The sequence below is a fragment of the Erythrolamprus reginae genome, chromosome 3 (assembly GCF_031021105.1).
Source record: "Erythrolamprus reginae isolate rEryReg1 chromosome 3, rEryReg1.hap1, whole genome shotgun sequence".
Lineage (NCBI taxonomy): Eukaryota > Metazoa > Chordata > Lepidosauria > Squamata > Dipsadidae > Erythrolamprus > Erythrolamprus reginae.
The window spans coordinates 29908337-29921443 of NC_091952.1; the positions used below are offsets into that span (position 1 = coordinate 29908337).

Below are 13107 nucleotides of genomic sequence, written 5' to 3' on the forward strand. Positions count from 1 at the left end.
AAGAGGCACAAACATGGTTATGAGTACATGATATTTTATGAATACGTGGGTACATTAGGAGAGGAAAGGATGCGCGATGGTTTGCATAAACTTTCACCACGGCAGCAAGAAGTCTGGTTTTCAAGAGGTTTCAATAAAAAACGTTTGTCTCTGCTTTATTCTATCTCTGCTAGCCACCGCGGCTAAGTGTTGTCATCAGAACCAGAATTACAGTTTTAAACCTACATCCAAAAGGTGCTTTTTTTTCTTCAATAGGCACCTGGACTTTCTGGTTTTTCTTTGAAGACGTTTCGCTTCTCATCCAAGAAGCCTCTTCAGCTCCTTCAGCGCCTTCAAAGAAAAACCAGAAAGTCCAGCTGCCTCTTGAAAAAAAAAGCACCTTTGGAACAACCATGACCTGGATGACTGAGAATCTCCATAGACACTTTAAACCAGGTCTATAGACCAACCTCGGTAACTTTAAGGCTCGTGGACTTCAACTCCCAGAATTCCTCAGCAAGCAAAGCAAAGCAAACCTGGCTGAGGAATCCTGGGAGTTGAAGTCCACGAGTCTTAAAAGTGGCCAAGATTGGAGCCCGCTGCTTTATTAAAGAGACTACGATGTGGGGGGGGGGGAGGGGGATGCTTCGGCCGGAAAATCCCACGCATGCTCACTCTGCCTTCCTCACCTTTTTCTGGCCTCGACCGGAAAGAGCCTTGGCGAGGCCGACGGAGCGTTTCCGGGTTATGCTCAGGTTCTCTTGGAAACCGTCTCTTCCGGTTAGTGGTGGGGTTGGTGTTTTGGTGAGTGTCGGTGTTTACCGCGGCGGTTGTTAGTTTGGTTGGATGCGCAAGTGTGGTTAGGTTCCCGTTGCGTTTGGAACGGCGGGATGGGGCTCGTGGTCCCCGCTCGCTTCCTAGAAAGGAGGTGACCGTCCAAGTAGGGCATTCATTGCAGCCGCGTCCTGGGGAGGTGTACTTAGCAGGCATCCTATTGAGTTCAATGGCGCTTGGTTCTGGATCAACTGAGATCAACTGGTCAGAGATCAACTAATTGGAGGGAGGGATTAGTATTGTTGTTGTTGTTATTATTATTATTATTATCATCTCTATTTCTGGCAGCGTACGAATGATTTTGTGGGGAGGGAGTGTTAGGGAGTGGTTGCTTTCTTTCATTATGTTAGGACTATGGAACTATGGGGAGATTCGCCTCGCCAGTGGCTGGCTAGGAGATTTGATTTAATTTATTTGTATCGTCATTTTTGCCAACAACCCCAAACAGTGAACATATCTGACCCACTTTCCTTCTCCTATGTTCCCCGACAACAACAACAACAGCAGCAACCCAATGAGATGGGTTGGGTTGAGAAAGAGTGAGTCAAAGCCCAAAGTCACCCAACTGGCTTCCACCGCTAAGGCAGGGCTTAATCTCTCAAGCCTTCTGCTTTCTAGCCTATGCCTTAGCCAGTAGACCAGTGATTCCCAACATTTTTTTGGCCACCTAAGCATCTCTAAAATCCTGAGGCCTCCCCCCCCCCCCCCAACATATAAAAGTGAACTACAGTACAGTACTTGCATGGAGGAAGCCTAAAAGGCCATTAACTAGGTTTAAACAAGGTTCCAATTGCCCCCATTAAAAATAAAATTGCCCCCTTGTGGAGCGTTGGGAACCAGGGCATTAGACTAAACTGGCTGTTCTGAAATGCCTTTCTATAGAGGAGAAACTTTAGAAATACAGTATCTTTTCACATCACATAACAGCTCAGCTGACTAGCACAGTTCGGATCTGGTCAGTTTTGGAGGTTGTGATAGGCATCTGTCATTCAACTGTGTGTGTGTGTGTGTGTGTGTGTGTGTGTGTGTGTAATGTTTTGTTTCTGTCAAATTCATTTTCATTATCAGCAAAAACATGTCATATGTATATATGTATGTATATTTGTATGTATGTATACGGGAAACAGTTTTTTTGGCCTCGGCCAACTAAGCAATTTTCAAGAGATACAGATACATTCATTTTAGAATGAAGTGTTTACAAGATAGCCTATGTGCAATTCGCCTTTCTTCAAGTCTGCCAGCAGCCTTCAAATATCACAGTAGCACAGTAGATCTTCTGAGAAACCCCAGCCGGTTAATATCAAGGAAGATCTCTGAAAGCTGAAATTTTCAGCAGCTGCTGCTAAAATATTAGCCTGTTCTCCCCACCCCCACCCATTTCCTATGTGTTCTGCAAAAGTGTATAATTTAAGTCAAAGTGCTGGAAAAGTGAGAGATTAATCTTTTGATTGTGTAAGATAAGCAGTTGAACTCCAAGATTCAATTTAGAAATCCTTTTTGAAATTAAGCAGATGGGCCAGAACCAACAGAATTAGAAACAGAGTTGCCAAAATGATGTGCTAACAACAAGTCTCTTTTACGCATATTCATTTGAAAATGAACTCATGTACAAGGTTGTCAATACAAATGATGTAGAGTCAGAAATTGCAAGAATTCCTTTAATTAGAAAGTGTTTAGTGTAAGTCTTACATTGCTTGGGATGGTAAATTATCAATTCCCATCTCAAATAAATAAATAAAATTAAATAAAGATTTAAGGACCAATCCAAATATTCTGAACAATTGAGAATTTAGGAGATAAATTTCCCCATGATCATGTATATCCCCTTCTTTCCTGTAAATATATAGAATTAAGTTTGCTGTTAAAAATTGTTACTGGCAAACGCGAATTAACTGCTATTTGATACATTTAAACCTATCCACATAAGTATAATAGTATAGTATGGTCCAAAACTTTATTTGTAAAAGTTGGTGATCAGCTTGGTCATTTTTCTTTGTCTGCATTTTGTCACGTTTTTCCCCCCAGATATTTCTCTAACCAATGTCAGGAGATAGTGATGGCACCGTTAGAAGTCCCTCTGAGGGATCTCTGTCAGGAATTGAGATCCTGCCAATTCAGAAAACCTATGTGTGTACCCTGTCTGCAGAGCTTATTGCCAAAGCACGTGAAGAGCTGCAGGAAAAACCTGAGTGGCGGCTTCGAGATGTACAAGCCCTCAGAGACATGGTGTGCAAAGATTATCCTAATCTGGGAACATGCCTAGACGACGCTTTCTTGCTTAGGTTCCTTAGAGCAAGGAAATTTGATTATGATCGAGCACTTCAGCTTCTTGTGAACTATCATTGCTGTAGGAGAAGTTGGCCTGAGGTTTTTACAAATCTGAAGCCATCTGCTGTAAAGGCTGTCTTGGAATCTGGCTTTGTCACTGTGCTTTCTCATTTAGATAATGAAGGACGCCATGTTGTCTGTATTCGCCCAGGTATGATTAACTTTTTAAGATGGATGAATCTTTTGTTTGCTTGCTTATTTATTTTATACCCACCTTTATATTGTTTGTTTATTTGATATCCTGTCTTTATTTTATACAGTCAAGATACTATATGTGCCATTCCCTCCTCCTCTTTTCCCCATACCTGTTGTATAAATATATCAGTACATATTACTATACCTTCAATTAACATAATTTTGTTTACTAGTGTTTCATTAAGTAAGATAATTCTAAAAAAAACTATTGTTCTGAAGATTATTTGTATAAACTTTGTATATTTGTATAAGTCTGTAAGTCTCAGCATTCATTTTCTTATAGGAAAATTATCAACTATGAAAAGTTTATCCGATATGATTGTTTAATTATGTTTCCTAAAACAACAGGCTTTTTCTGAAGTAAGAGGTAATGTGAACTTAGCAAAAGATTTTTACAGGATTATTAATAATTATTAAGGCAAAGAAAAATATTCAGGTTTGTAATGAATTTTGTTTTTCTTTAGTTAACTTTTAACTTCTGTCTCTCTCTTATTTATCATAGACAAATGGACACCAAGTAATTACCCAATTACTGAAAACATTCGTGCCATATACTTGACATTAGAAAAACTCATTCAGTCTGAGGAGACCCAAGTGAATGGAATTGTAATTCTTGCAGACTACAAAGGAATCAGTTTATCTAAGGCATCTCACTTTGGCCCCTTCATAGCAAAAAAAGTGATAGGAATTCTCCAGGTAAGAGGAAAAATAATCAATCAAATAATCAAACAATATAAATTACTGATTCTTCTGATTCTCAGTGGTGCAAATGTAGACATAACTTTTTTGCTTTTCCAAATCAGGTCCTGGGGGAGGGGGAATCACTCAAAATATAAATGCTTGGATCATTTTCTGCAAGGAAAATATTTCACAGTTAATAGTTGTGTTTCCCATAATAGCTTACTGTCGATGTTGGGAAAAATAACAGAAGCTTTCCAGGCACACTTTTCTTCTATAAATATAACTATGATTTTTTGTTACAGGGTTTTTAGATAAATAATTTCTGATTATTTATATAATTGCCATTGTGTAAAAAACTATAAAGACATCTCTGTATGGAGCCTTTTAGAGTTTCCTGATTGCCTTATTGTGTTCCTCGTACTCTGATTAGCTCAGGCTGGATAAAAAATTATGGTTTTTTAAATGAAAAGAAATTTGATATTTTTAATTTAAAACAGATTTTTTTTAAAATCAAATTTATTTTAATAAAATGCTTTTGGAGTAAAAATTAGTTTTCTATTTAGGATACATTTATAATTTAGTTTATTCAGCATGAAATGGAACTTAGTTATGTAACGTGAGGCTGTCTATTCTGCAATATTAGGACTGTTGGTGAGTCCACAGCAGGTCAGAGGAGGAGTTGCCACAGGACAGAGATGACAGTTGCTCTTAAAAAAAATGATTTAAATCGAGTTGATTTAAATCAAGCCTTTTTACCAGTGATTTAAATCAACTTGATTTAAATCAAATCCAGATAGGCTCTTCTTTGCTTTCCCTTTCGTGGCTACAGAGAAGAACGGAAAAGAGAAAAATAAGTTTTTCTTGAGCTTTTTGGAATTTCAGGGCCTTTGGCAAGCTGTTCTCACTGATGCCTGCTATGTCCTGTCCAAATCCAGGAGTTTTTTTCATGAGCCAATTTCATTCTGTAGATTTCTCAGGGCTTGTTTGCTACTATTAGGTTCTCTACTGCATATTTCTTCTCCAGCTGTGCCTGGATTCACATAGCACGGGGCTGTCAAACTTATGTTGCCACAGTAGTGTCACATGACGTATCGGGACTTTTCCCTCCTTCGCTAAACCAGGCGTGGGCGTGGCTAGAACATAACGCATCTGGTCCAGGGGCCGGGAGTTTCACAGCCCTGGTGTAGTGCATCCACTGCAACCAGCAATCTAAGAACATCATTAACTTCCAATATCCTCTGTTGTCTAACATTTCTGTCCGTCTATATATTTTCACCCAAAGGTAGATATGACAGCTCTGAGTGTTTTAGCTCTGTAGAAAACTTCTAGTTTTCTATGTGACTATTTGCTTGGTGTTGACAAAAAGAAAAAAAGACCTTTAAGCTTGAGGCCAAATTAACTCATCCCATAATGTAAAATATTTTAAATAAATTCTGCTGATGAACAGTTTCTTCCTGTGACTTTAATCTAAAGTGTAAGCTACTATTGCATTCCTTCTAAGACTGGTCCCCAATTTTATAAACCAGTGTGTATAGCTAAGTGTCTAACATTTTAAGTATTGTAAGAATAGCTGACTAGCCTCAAGTATGGTGATTTAATAAAATAAATGTCAACTAAAGAGTGAATCATAAGCAGTGTATTTTATCTGGGGGTTGCCTATATTTTTGTCTTTTAAAAAACATTTTAAATCCTGAGGAAGTACCTAGGAAATACCAAATATTAGATAGGAGGCAATGAGAAAACAGAGTATTGGTCAATTTAATATAGATAAGAATGTTGCTAGTATGAAAAATAAAGCATTAGTTTTAGGCTTACATAATGTGGCAGACATAAATTGAATCTAGTATTGTTACTAGTTTTGATACTGGGAAGAAAAAGTTTAGTAATTATTATAGTAGCTGCATTTGCAGCAAGCACCTATTTGCTTATGAATATGGACGGTTGTTTCTCTGCCTGCTCACTTCTGCTGACTTTCAAGAGTAAGATTTACATTGCTCCTGGGCAGAGTTTCAGTTAAAAGATTGATGTGTACAGTATAGTGAATATTATGCCATTCTCCTTTATATAAGTTTTTCAAAAGCCAAAATCAAGATAATTGGTTATTAAGAATAAGATATTAATAGGCCCTTTCTCACACCCCTGATAATGTTCCTTACATTTGAGGTCTTCAAACTTGGCAATTTTAATACTTGTGGACTTCAACTCCCAGAATTCTCCAGCCAGCATAGCTGGAGTTAAAGTCCACACGTCTTAAAGTTGCCAAGTTTGAAGACCTCTGCCTTACATCCTTGAGATACTTGATGCTCTCAGGTAGCAAAAGCAGCAATTTCCAGTACAGATGGCTTGAACCTGTGACCACATTTGAGCCCAAAATTTATGTTGCTAAGTGAGAAACCTGTTAAGTGAGTTTTGCCCCATTTTACAACTTTTCTCACCACAGTTGTTAAGTGAACCACTGCAGTTCTAAAATTAGTATCACAATCGTTAAGTGAATCTGATTTCCCATTGACTTTGCTTAGAAGAAAGATTGTAAAAGGGCATCACCTGACTCTGGTACACTGCAGCTGTCATAAATATAATTCGATTGTAACTCTTACATTTGTAAGACTTGCAATTGTAAGTCGATTGTCAATTATCAAGCATCCAAATGTAAATCACCTGACCATGGGGATGCTGCAATGGTCATCAGTGCGAAATGTGGTCAGAAGTCACTTGCAGCAGTTCAAGCTATTCCAATCACTAAGTTCCTTCTGAACCAGCCTTAGGTTGACTTCAAGGTGGATGTTGTGTTGTGAGAAAAAGCCCTCCACAAAATGGAAAGCAACCCATCTTGGAGCCAGTTAGGGAGAGTGTGGAAGACCCTAGTATTAATACTGTGTTTTCCCAAAAATAAGACTCTGGTATATTTTTTTGAACCCAAAAATAAGTGCTTGGCCTTATTTTGGGGGAGGTCTTATTATTTTGGGGCACGTGGTGCAAGACGAGGCTTCTCTTGCCATCTTACCTGATTTCCAGCTCTGTCTCCCTAACAGCCAGAAGAAATGGTATTTTCAGGGGAGGGCTTATTTTCACTGTATCCTTGAAGTTATGAGTGTGGATTGGATATAAAACAGAAAAATGGGAAAAATTCATACCCAGAACTTTTTTTTCATATTCCACTGAAAACAATATCCTGTCAGGTTGTAGGCACATATCTTATATCTGCACTATTAATTTATCAATAAATAGTGCAGATATAATTCATGTTTATTGCAAGAGACAATTCTGCTTCCAGTTCAAAACTTAAATTATGGTTTCTAAACTAGAGGCAGTCCTCACTTAGCAACCATAATTGAGACTGGCAATTCTATTGGTAAGCAATGTGGTCATTGAGTGGGAATTCATGAGTGCAACAGACTTCTATCCTCACTTCCCATTTGGTGGTGGTCATTAAGCAAGACATCACCTGACAGCAGTTTGCAATTTTACTTCCACATTCTCCCATAACTCTGTTAGAAACCAATTGTGGGGCACACAAATGGTGATTATGTGACCGTGAGATATTGCCATTGTCATAAATGTCAGAATTGGTCACAGAGCTGTTTTTTAATAGTCTTAACTTTGGTCACTAAATGAGGCAGTTAGTAAGCAAGCAAGGTCTACCTATACTATATGCTTTTCAATTGCACTATATATGAAAATAATTGGAATGCAAAATTCTGTGTTTTAAATGCATGCATGCTATTGGACCTTTTCTTTAGTGATGCATTGTATTATTTACAAGTTTTATGATGTGTTAATTGGTGCTCATTAATATAGACAGTAATAAATAGTATTTTAACATATTAATCCTAAAAGCCCTGTCTTTGAACAGCAGTTTATAAGATCAGACAGATGCTTTCAAACAAAGTTTGTGTGTGTATATATATATATATATATATATATAGCTATACACCCTACTTCTGCCAGCCTAGGGTAATATTTCATGTTTTAGATGATCCATAAAATGTTTCAGCTTAATACATTTAGAAATATTTATGTTGATATGAGAAATGCCCCTCCTGTAGTGACTTCACTAAGAAAGGAAGAATACCTTATTTGTGCAGGAAAGCTTTGTGCTAAAATCTTTTGTTATTCTTGAGAAACACACTTTCTGCCAAGAATTTCTCTGTGAAACAAACAGTTTCTATTCCACTCAGAATTTATGGTGGAAATGTGTATGTAACATAGTGGTTAAAATATTTTTACATAAACAAATTAAGACTGAATGAGTTTGTTTTGAAATCCAATACAGTTATTTTTAAACACTTATCTTTATAAATGATATTGCATTTTTTAAATTTTAGGATGGCTTTCCAATTAGAATAAAAGCTGTCAATATCATAAACGAACCTCGCATATTCAAAGGCATTTTTGCTATTCTCAAACCATTTCTAAAGGAAAAAATAGCAAATAGGGTAAGTAATCAATAAAGCTGTATTAAATATATAATGTTTATAGGGATACTAGGAAAAGTTCTAGGCTATATTGTATGCGTGGCTTATGGGCTTTCCACACCTATTAGCTTGTCCCTGTAGGAAAGAGAAAATTGGACTTAAGAGGCGAGTCTGATCCAGTAAGGTAGTTACTTTTGGAAAGCTGCAGTCTGTGTGCAAAGTGAATTTAATAAAAATTCAAAACGTTTATTCTGAATTAATGAAACAGATGTTTGAACATCATCTGGAAAAAAATGTCTCATTTGTTCTATTCAGGTTTTAATTTTAACCTTTACTGCAGCTAATCAAATTACAACCATCTGCAGCTAAATTTGGATATTCCTTTGTTTGGTGTTTATAATTAAACCCAATATAATTCTCTACAGCAAAGTCAGAAAAGATCTTTAAATACATTTCTGTAAATATCCTTTATACTGTATAGTGAAGACTAATAACTGTTCCTGTGAAAGCAATTAGGCACCAAAAGCAGTATATTCCTATTAGAAACTGAGTTAGTTTATTTATTACTGCTATTTGTATTAGATACAACATACTGTATTTTTTGGAGTGTGAGATGCACCTTTTCCCCAAAAAAAGAGGGTGAAAATCTGGAGGTTTCAGAGGCAGAAAAAAAAGCAAGATGCAGAGCTCACAACCAATGAACCTGTTGCTAAAGTTCACCTCTGAGAACAGCTGATTGGGGGTATTCCAGGAGGCTGATCTACCCCAATCAGCTTTTTTCTTTTCCTCTCCAAAATTTAAGGTGCGTTTTACATCTTATACACCGAAAAATATGTCAGTTGAAGCTTATGTAATCATTGATAAAATAGATTTTCCTATATGTAACTGCTGTGTAGTCATATCTTTATTACACAAGTTTATGTACCATACATTTCTAAACGCCGCAAGGCAGTTTATAAAAAAAACAGAAAAGGATTAAAAATACTCCATTGGGTAATCCACACATCATTGTATATTAAGCAAGAATCCAGGAGGTACAGACATTCTAAAAGGGAGATAATACATGTGAATATTAAGCTGCATCAGTTTTTGGAAATGGTCTTCTGTAGAGACTGCTTTCGCTAGAGATTAGTTCAAATCTGAACTGATTTTCTTTTCATCCAAACATTAGTAATATTGGCCTATTCATGGAGTTCAGTGGTTTGTCCAAATGAAGCTTATCCAACAGGATATAGCTTAAAACTGAGACAGTTTAAAGAAAAATTATCTTTAAAAGTTAATAAAGATTGTTAGATATTCAGATTTATCCAATGATGCTCAAGAATATCAGTCTAATCTCAAAAGGCCTCTGTCAATTATACTTGTAGTATAGGGGAATACTCTGAATTGTCTAAGCTTAAAAGGGAAATTGTATCATTTCCTCCCGTAAAATACTTGAAATTTGAATTGGAACAATGTTGAAATGGTTCTTTTCTTCTCAGTTTTTTCTTCACGGGTCAGACTTGCGGTCTCTTCATCACAACCTTCCGCCGCGAATTCTCCCCGAAGAATATGGTGGCACAGCAGGAAAGCTTGATATCTCTACCTGGAACGAGCTACTGCTGGCATCAGAGGATGACTTCAAGTATGATGTCTCACATCTGCCCCTCTCCAGTGACTGCTCACCACATGATCCATTAATGAGCGAAGAGATAGATGAGAAGCAGCGTGATGACTCTTTGCGAAGCTTCAAAACACAGCTCTATTCCTGCTATTAGTATAGCAGATAAAGCTTCCAAATTGTCACCTTGCTGTTTACAAAGGGAATATTAATTCTCTCATGCTTCTACAATATGTGGGTGTGGATGGATGTTACTTTACTTTGGAACCAAAGCAAATCTTAACTAGAAGAGAGTTGTAAGAAAGTGAGATTCTGTGGCACACTGGCAAATGGAAAGGTTTTGAGCGAGTAGGATGTTACTGTGGTAACTGACCCAAAGCAACTCAGATGCCACAAATAAACACAGCTAAAGAAAAACTACTTGATTAACAAGGTCCTAAGCACAATTACTTGGAAGGAAGTTTGCGATAAAATGTGTAGGACTTGCTTCCAAATAAGCAGGTTTAGGTGCAAAGCACTATATTCTTTCTCAGGCTGAAGGGGGCAAAAATGATGTACAAATTAAGAAGTGCAGTAACATAATGCTAGCTCTGCAGAGAAAGAAAGAAATGTGATCTATATAATACAAGGATAGTCGGCTAGATGTTTTGTCTGCCACAAACTAATCTAAGAGATAGCCAGTTCTTATTCTGTTGCCATCTATAAAGTTCAGCATTATTTTAAAAAATGCAGCTTTGTATACTGCAGGGAGTGTTACACTTTGAAAATGGTTTCTGCAAGAAACAATTAGCTATTGATGTTCTATTAAAAGCACATGTTCTTTTTTTTCTTTTATAAAGAAAGCATCAAATAATCCATGAGCCAATTTTATCCCCATACTTGAATTTGCATAAGATGGGACCAACTGAGAAGGCACATAATTTTGCATACCACTATAGCACTATTGATTGGTACCTTCCTCATGAAGAGGTTGGGGAAGAACACAAACATGATAGCTGAAAAGGTTTACCTGATAAGAAAAGAGGTGACTTGCTTAGATATCTTTATTTTTGGGACAGAGAAGTTTTGAAATGTTCTCTGCAAACCACACATAGGACATTTTACAAGCACAATATTCCATTTGTAAATGGTGGTTTCTTCTCATTCACTCTTATCAGTGGAACCTCAGTTCTGTTTTAATCTTGGCTACATTTCCTAAGGCCAACAGTCTCACCTCTAGGATAAAATATACTGTATAGGAAAGGATGTAACTTTAGATCCTCACTAGGATTTAATGATGTAATTTTAGATCCTCATTTAACTAAAGTTGCAGGTCCTTTGGCATACTGTTCGCATGCAAGGCTGGAATTGTAACAGGCTGGAACTTTGTACTCATTGCTGCTCATAGGTAGCAGCTCATTGCACTTTTTAAATAGTTGGAACTAAAATGGAGGCTCTTGCCTAGTGCCAAGTAAGACCAGAAAGTTGGTGCTTACTGTAAATATTACGTTCACTGTGGATTGATCATGTTTTACTGCCAGTGCCAAAATGTATTTTAGTTTTTCTAAATTAGTGACTTGCTTCTCTTATTGCCAAAAAGTGGAGCAGTTTAGTCGTGTGACTGTCTTCAATTAGAGTTCTAAATATACAAATCCAGGATGGTATTATAGCTTACAGTATATAAACAGACATGAATCTGGTTTCTACGCTGCTCTTGACTTGCTAGATTTATTTAACATCGATGGGGGGTTTTCTTAGTCACAAAATATAGAAGAAGGCACAAGATATACTTTTCTGGTTATGTGTTCTTGTAGGAAAGTGCTGGTCAAATTTAGAAATGAGAAAATATATGTTACAATGATGTACTTTTCTTTATGCAGAAAAATCAAAACTGCCAGGTTTTGGCATCTGAAATTGAAACATTTATAAAGGAACTAGTCTGAATCAAAATGTTTAATAAATCAGTGTAACATGTCAGGAATTTTTTTCTTTAGCCAAGTGTGGAAGCTTATAATTTCTAGATTTTCTGTAATTTCTGTTCTAAACTATATTTTACCCAGTTTCAATTGACAATGAATGATATAAAAAGTTAAAATGCCATGGTTCTTTTTTCCCTAATGTTTATTTTTTTGTAATAATCTAAAGAGCTCTTTATTTAAATAATAACTGAGTAACAATTTAATGTTTGCCTCCCTGTATTAAATATTTTATTGTTATACATCTCTTTGCCCAGATATATTGGAATAGCAGATTCTGTAAAATTTGTGGCTGTTATTTACCTCTAAGATGCATAGTCTAAATTGTCCTCCATGCTTTTATCTTGTTTATCTGTAGAATTGGTTTTAGAAGCAGTGCTGACAGAACTAAGACATTGATGTTGTGCCTATCATTAAGCATATATGGTTTAAACGTAATGAAATTAGTTAATATGCATATTGTCTGGCATCTTGGTCATAGGGATATTTTTTGTTAATATTCGTTCTTCTATAAACAAAATCCAAGCAGATGTGGTAAAAGAATACTAAGCCTTAAGTAAAAGACATTGGCAATTTGTTACAAATGTCAAATTGCCGTTGTTAACCTGTATCCGAAGTAGAAAAATGGTAATAATTTTTCCAGAGGGTAATTGAGGTGCTTTGTTTTCTATGGCTAAGTTTTGCAGCTTTGTTCATGGGTCTGTTTTATTCTCTCTCTGTACATAATTAGAGTATATACCTTGAGAATTTATTTTTATACTGCACTTTATAAAATGAACTGTCTGTCTGCATGAGTGGATATTAAATCTTAATATTAAAACATTAATATATAAACATGCTGTTTCGATGAATGTTTGATGTCATTGAAGCGACTGTCCAGATCTATTAAAAGTCCAATTAGAGTGCCTTTACAGAATGGTAAAGGAAAATGCATAAAATTGTATTAGATCTGAAATGAAAAAATGCAATTTGTGAAAAGGAATTTCTTTTTCAAGCTACCTCTTGCTTTCCTACATGTTGAAGTTCTCAGAATTATGGGCATCAGCATAGGGGACTACAGAGAATCAGTTGAGCACTGTTTTCTCTCTGCAATGTACAGATTATGTAGAGTCACAGGTTA

General features: G+C 36.4%; 1 protein-coding gene across 3 annotated transcripts; it reads left to right on the forward strand.

The window, feature by feature from the left end:
- Positions 1 to 697: 697 nt before the first annotated feature.
- TTPAL (alpha tocopherol transfer protein like) lies at positions 698 to 12821 on the forward strand. Of its 3 annotated transcripts, none has more exons than XM_070744690.1 (5): positions 698 to 783; positions 2839 to 3292; positions 3839 to 4032; positions 8343 to 8453; positions 9914 to 12821. In XM_070744690.1, exons 2-5 carry the CDS (start codon positions 2854 to 2856, stop codon positions 10187 to 10189), a joined length of 1020 nt encoding a protein of 339 aa, XP_070600791.1. In that variant the 5' UTR covers positions 698 to 783; positions 2839 to 2853; the 3' UTR covers positions 10190 to 12821. The 3 variants fall into 3 exon arrangements, with proteins under 3 accessions (XP_070600791.1, XP_070600792.1, XP_070600793.1); XM_070744691.1 differs by lacking the exon at positions 698 to 783 and adding an exon at positions 805 to 907; XM_070744692.1 differs by lacking the exon at positions 698 to 783 and adding an exon at positions 964 to 1017.
- Positions 12822 to 13107: the final 286 nt, after the last annotated feature.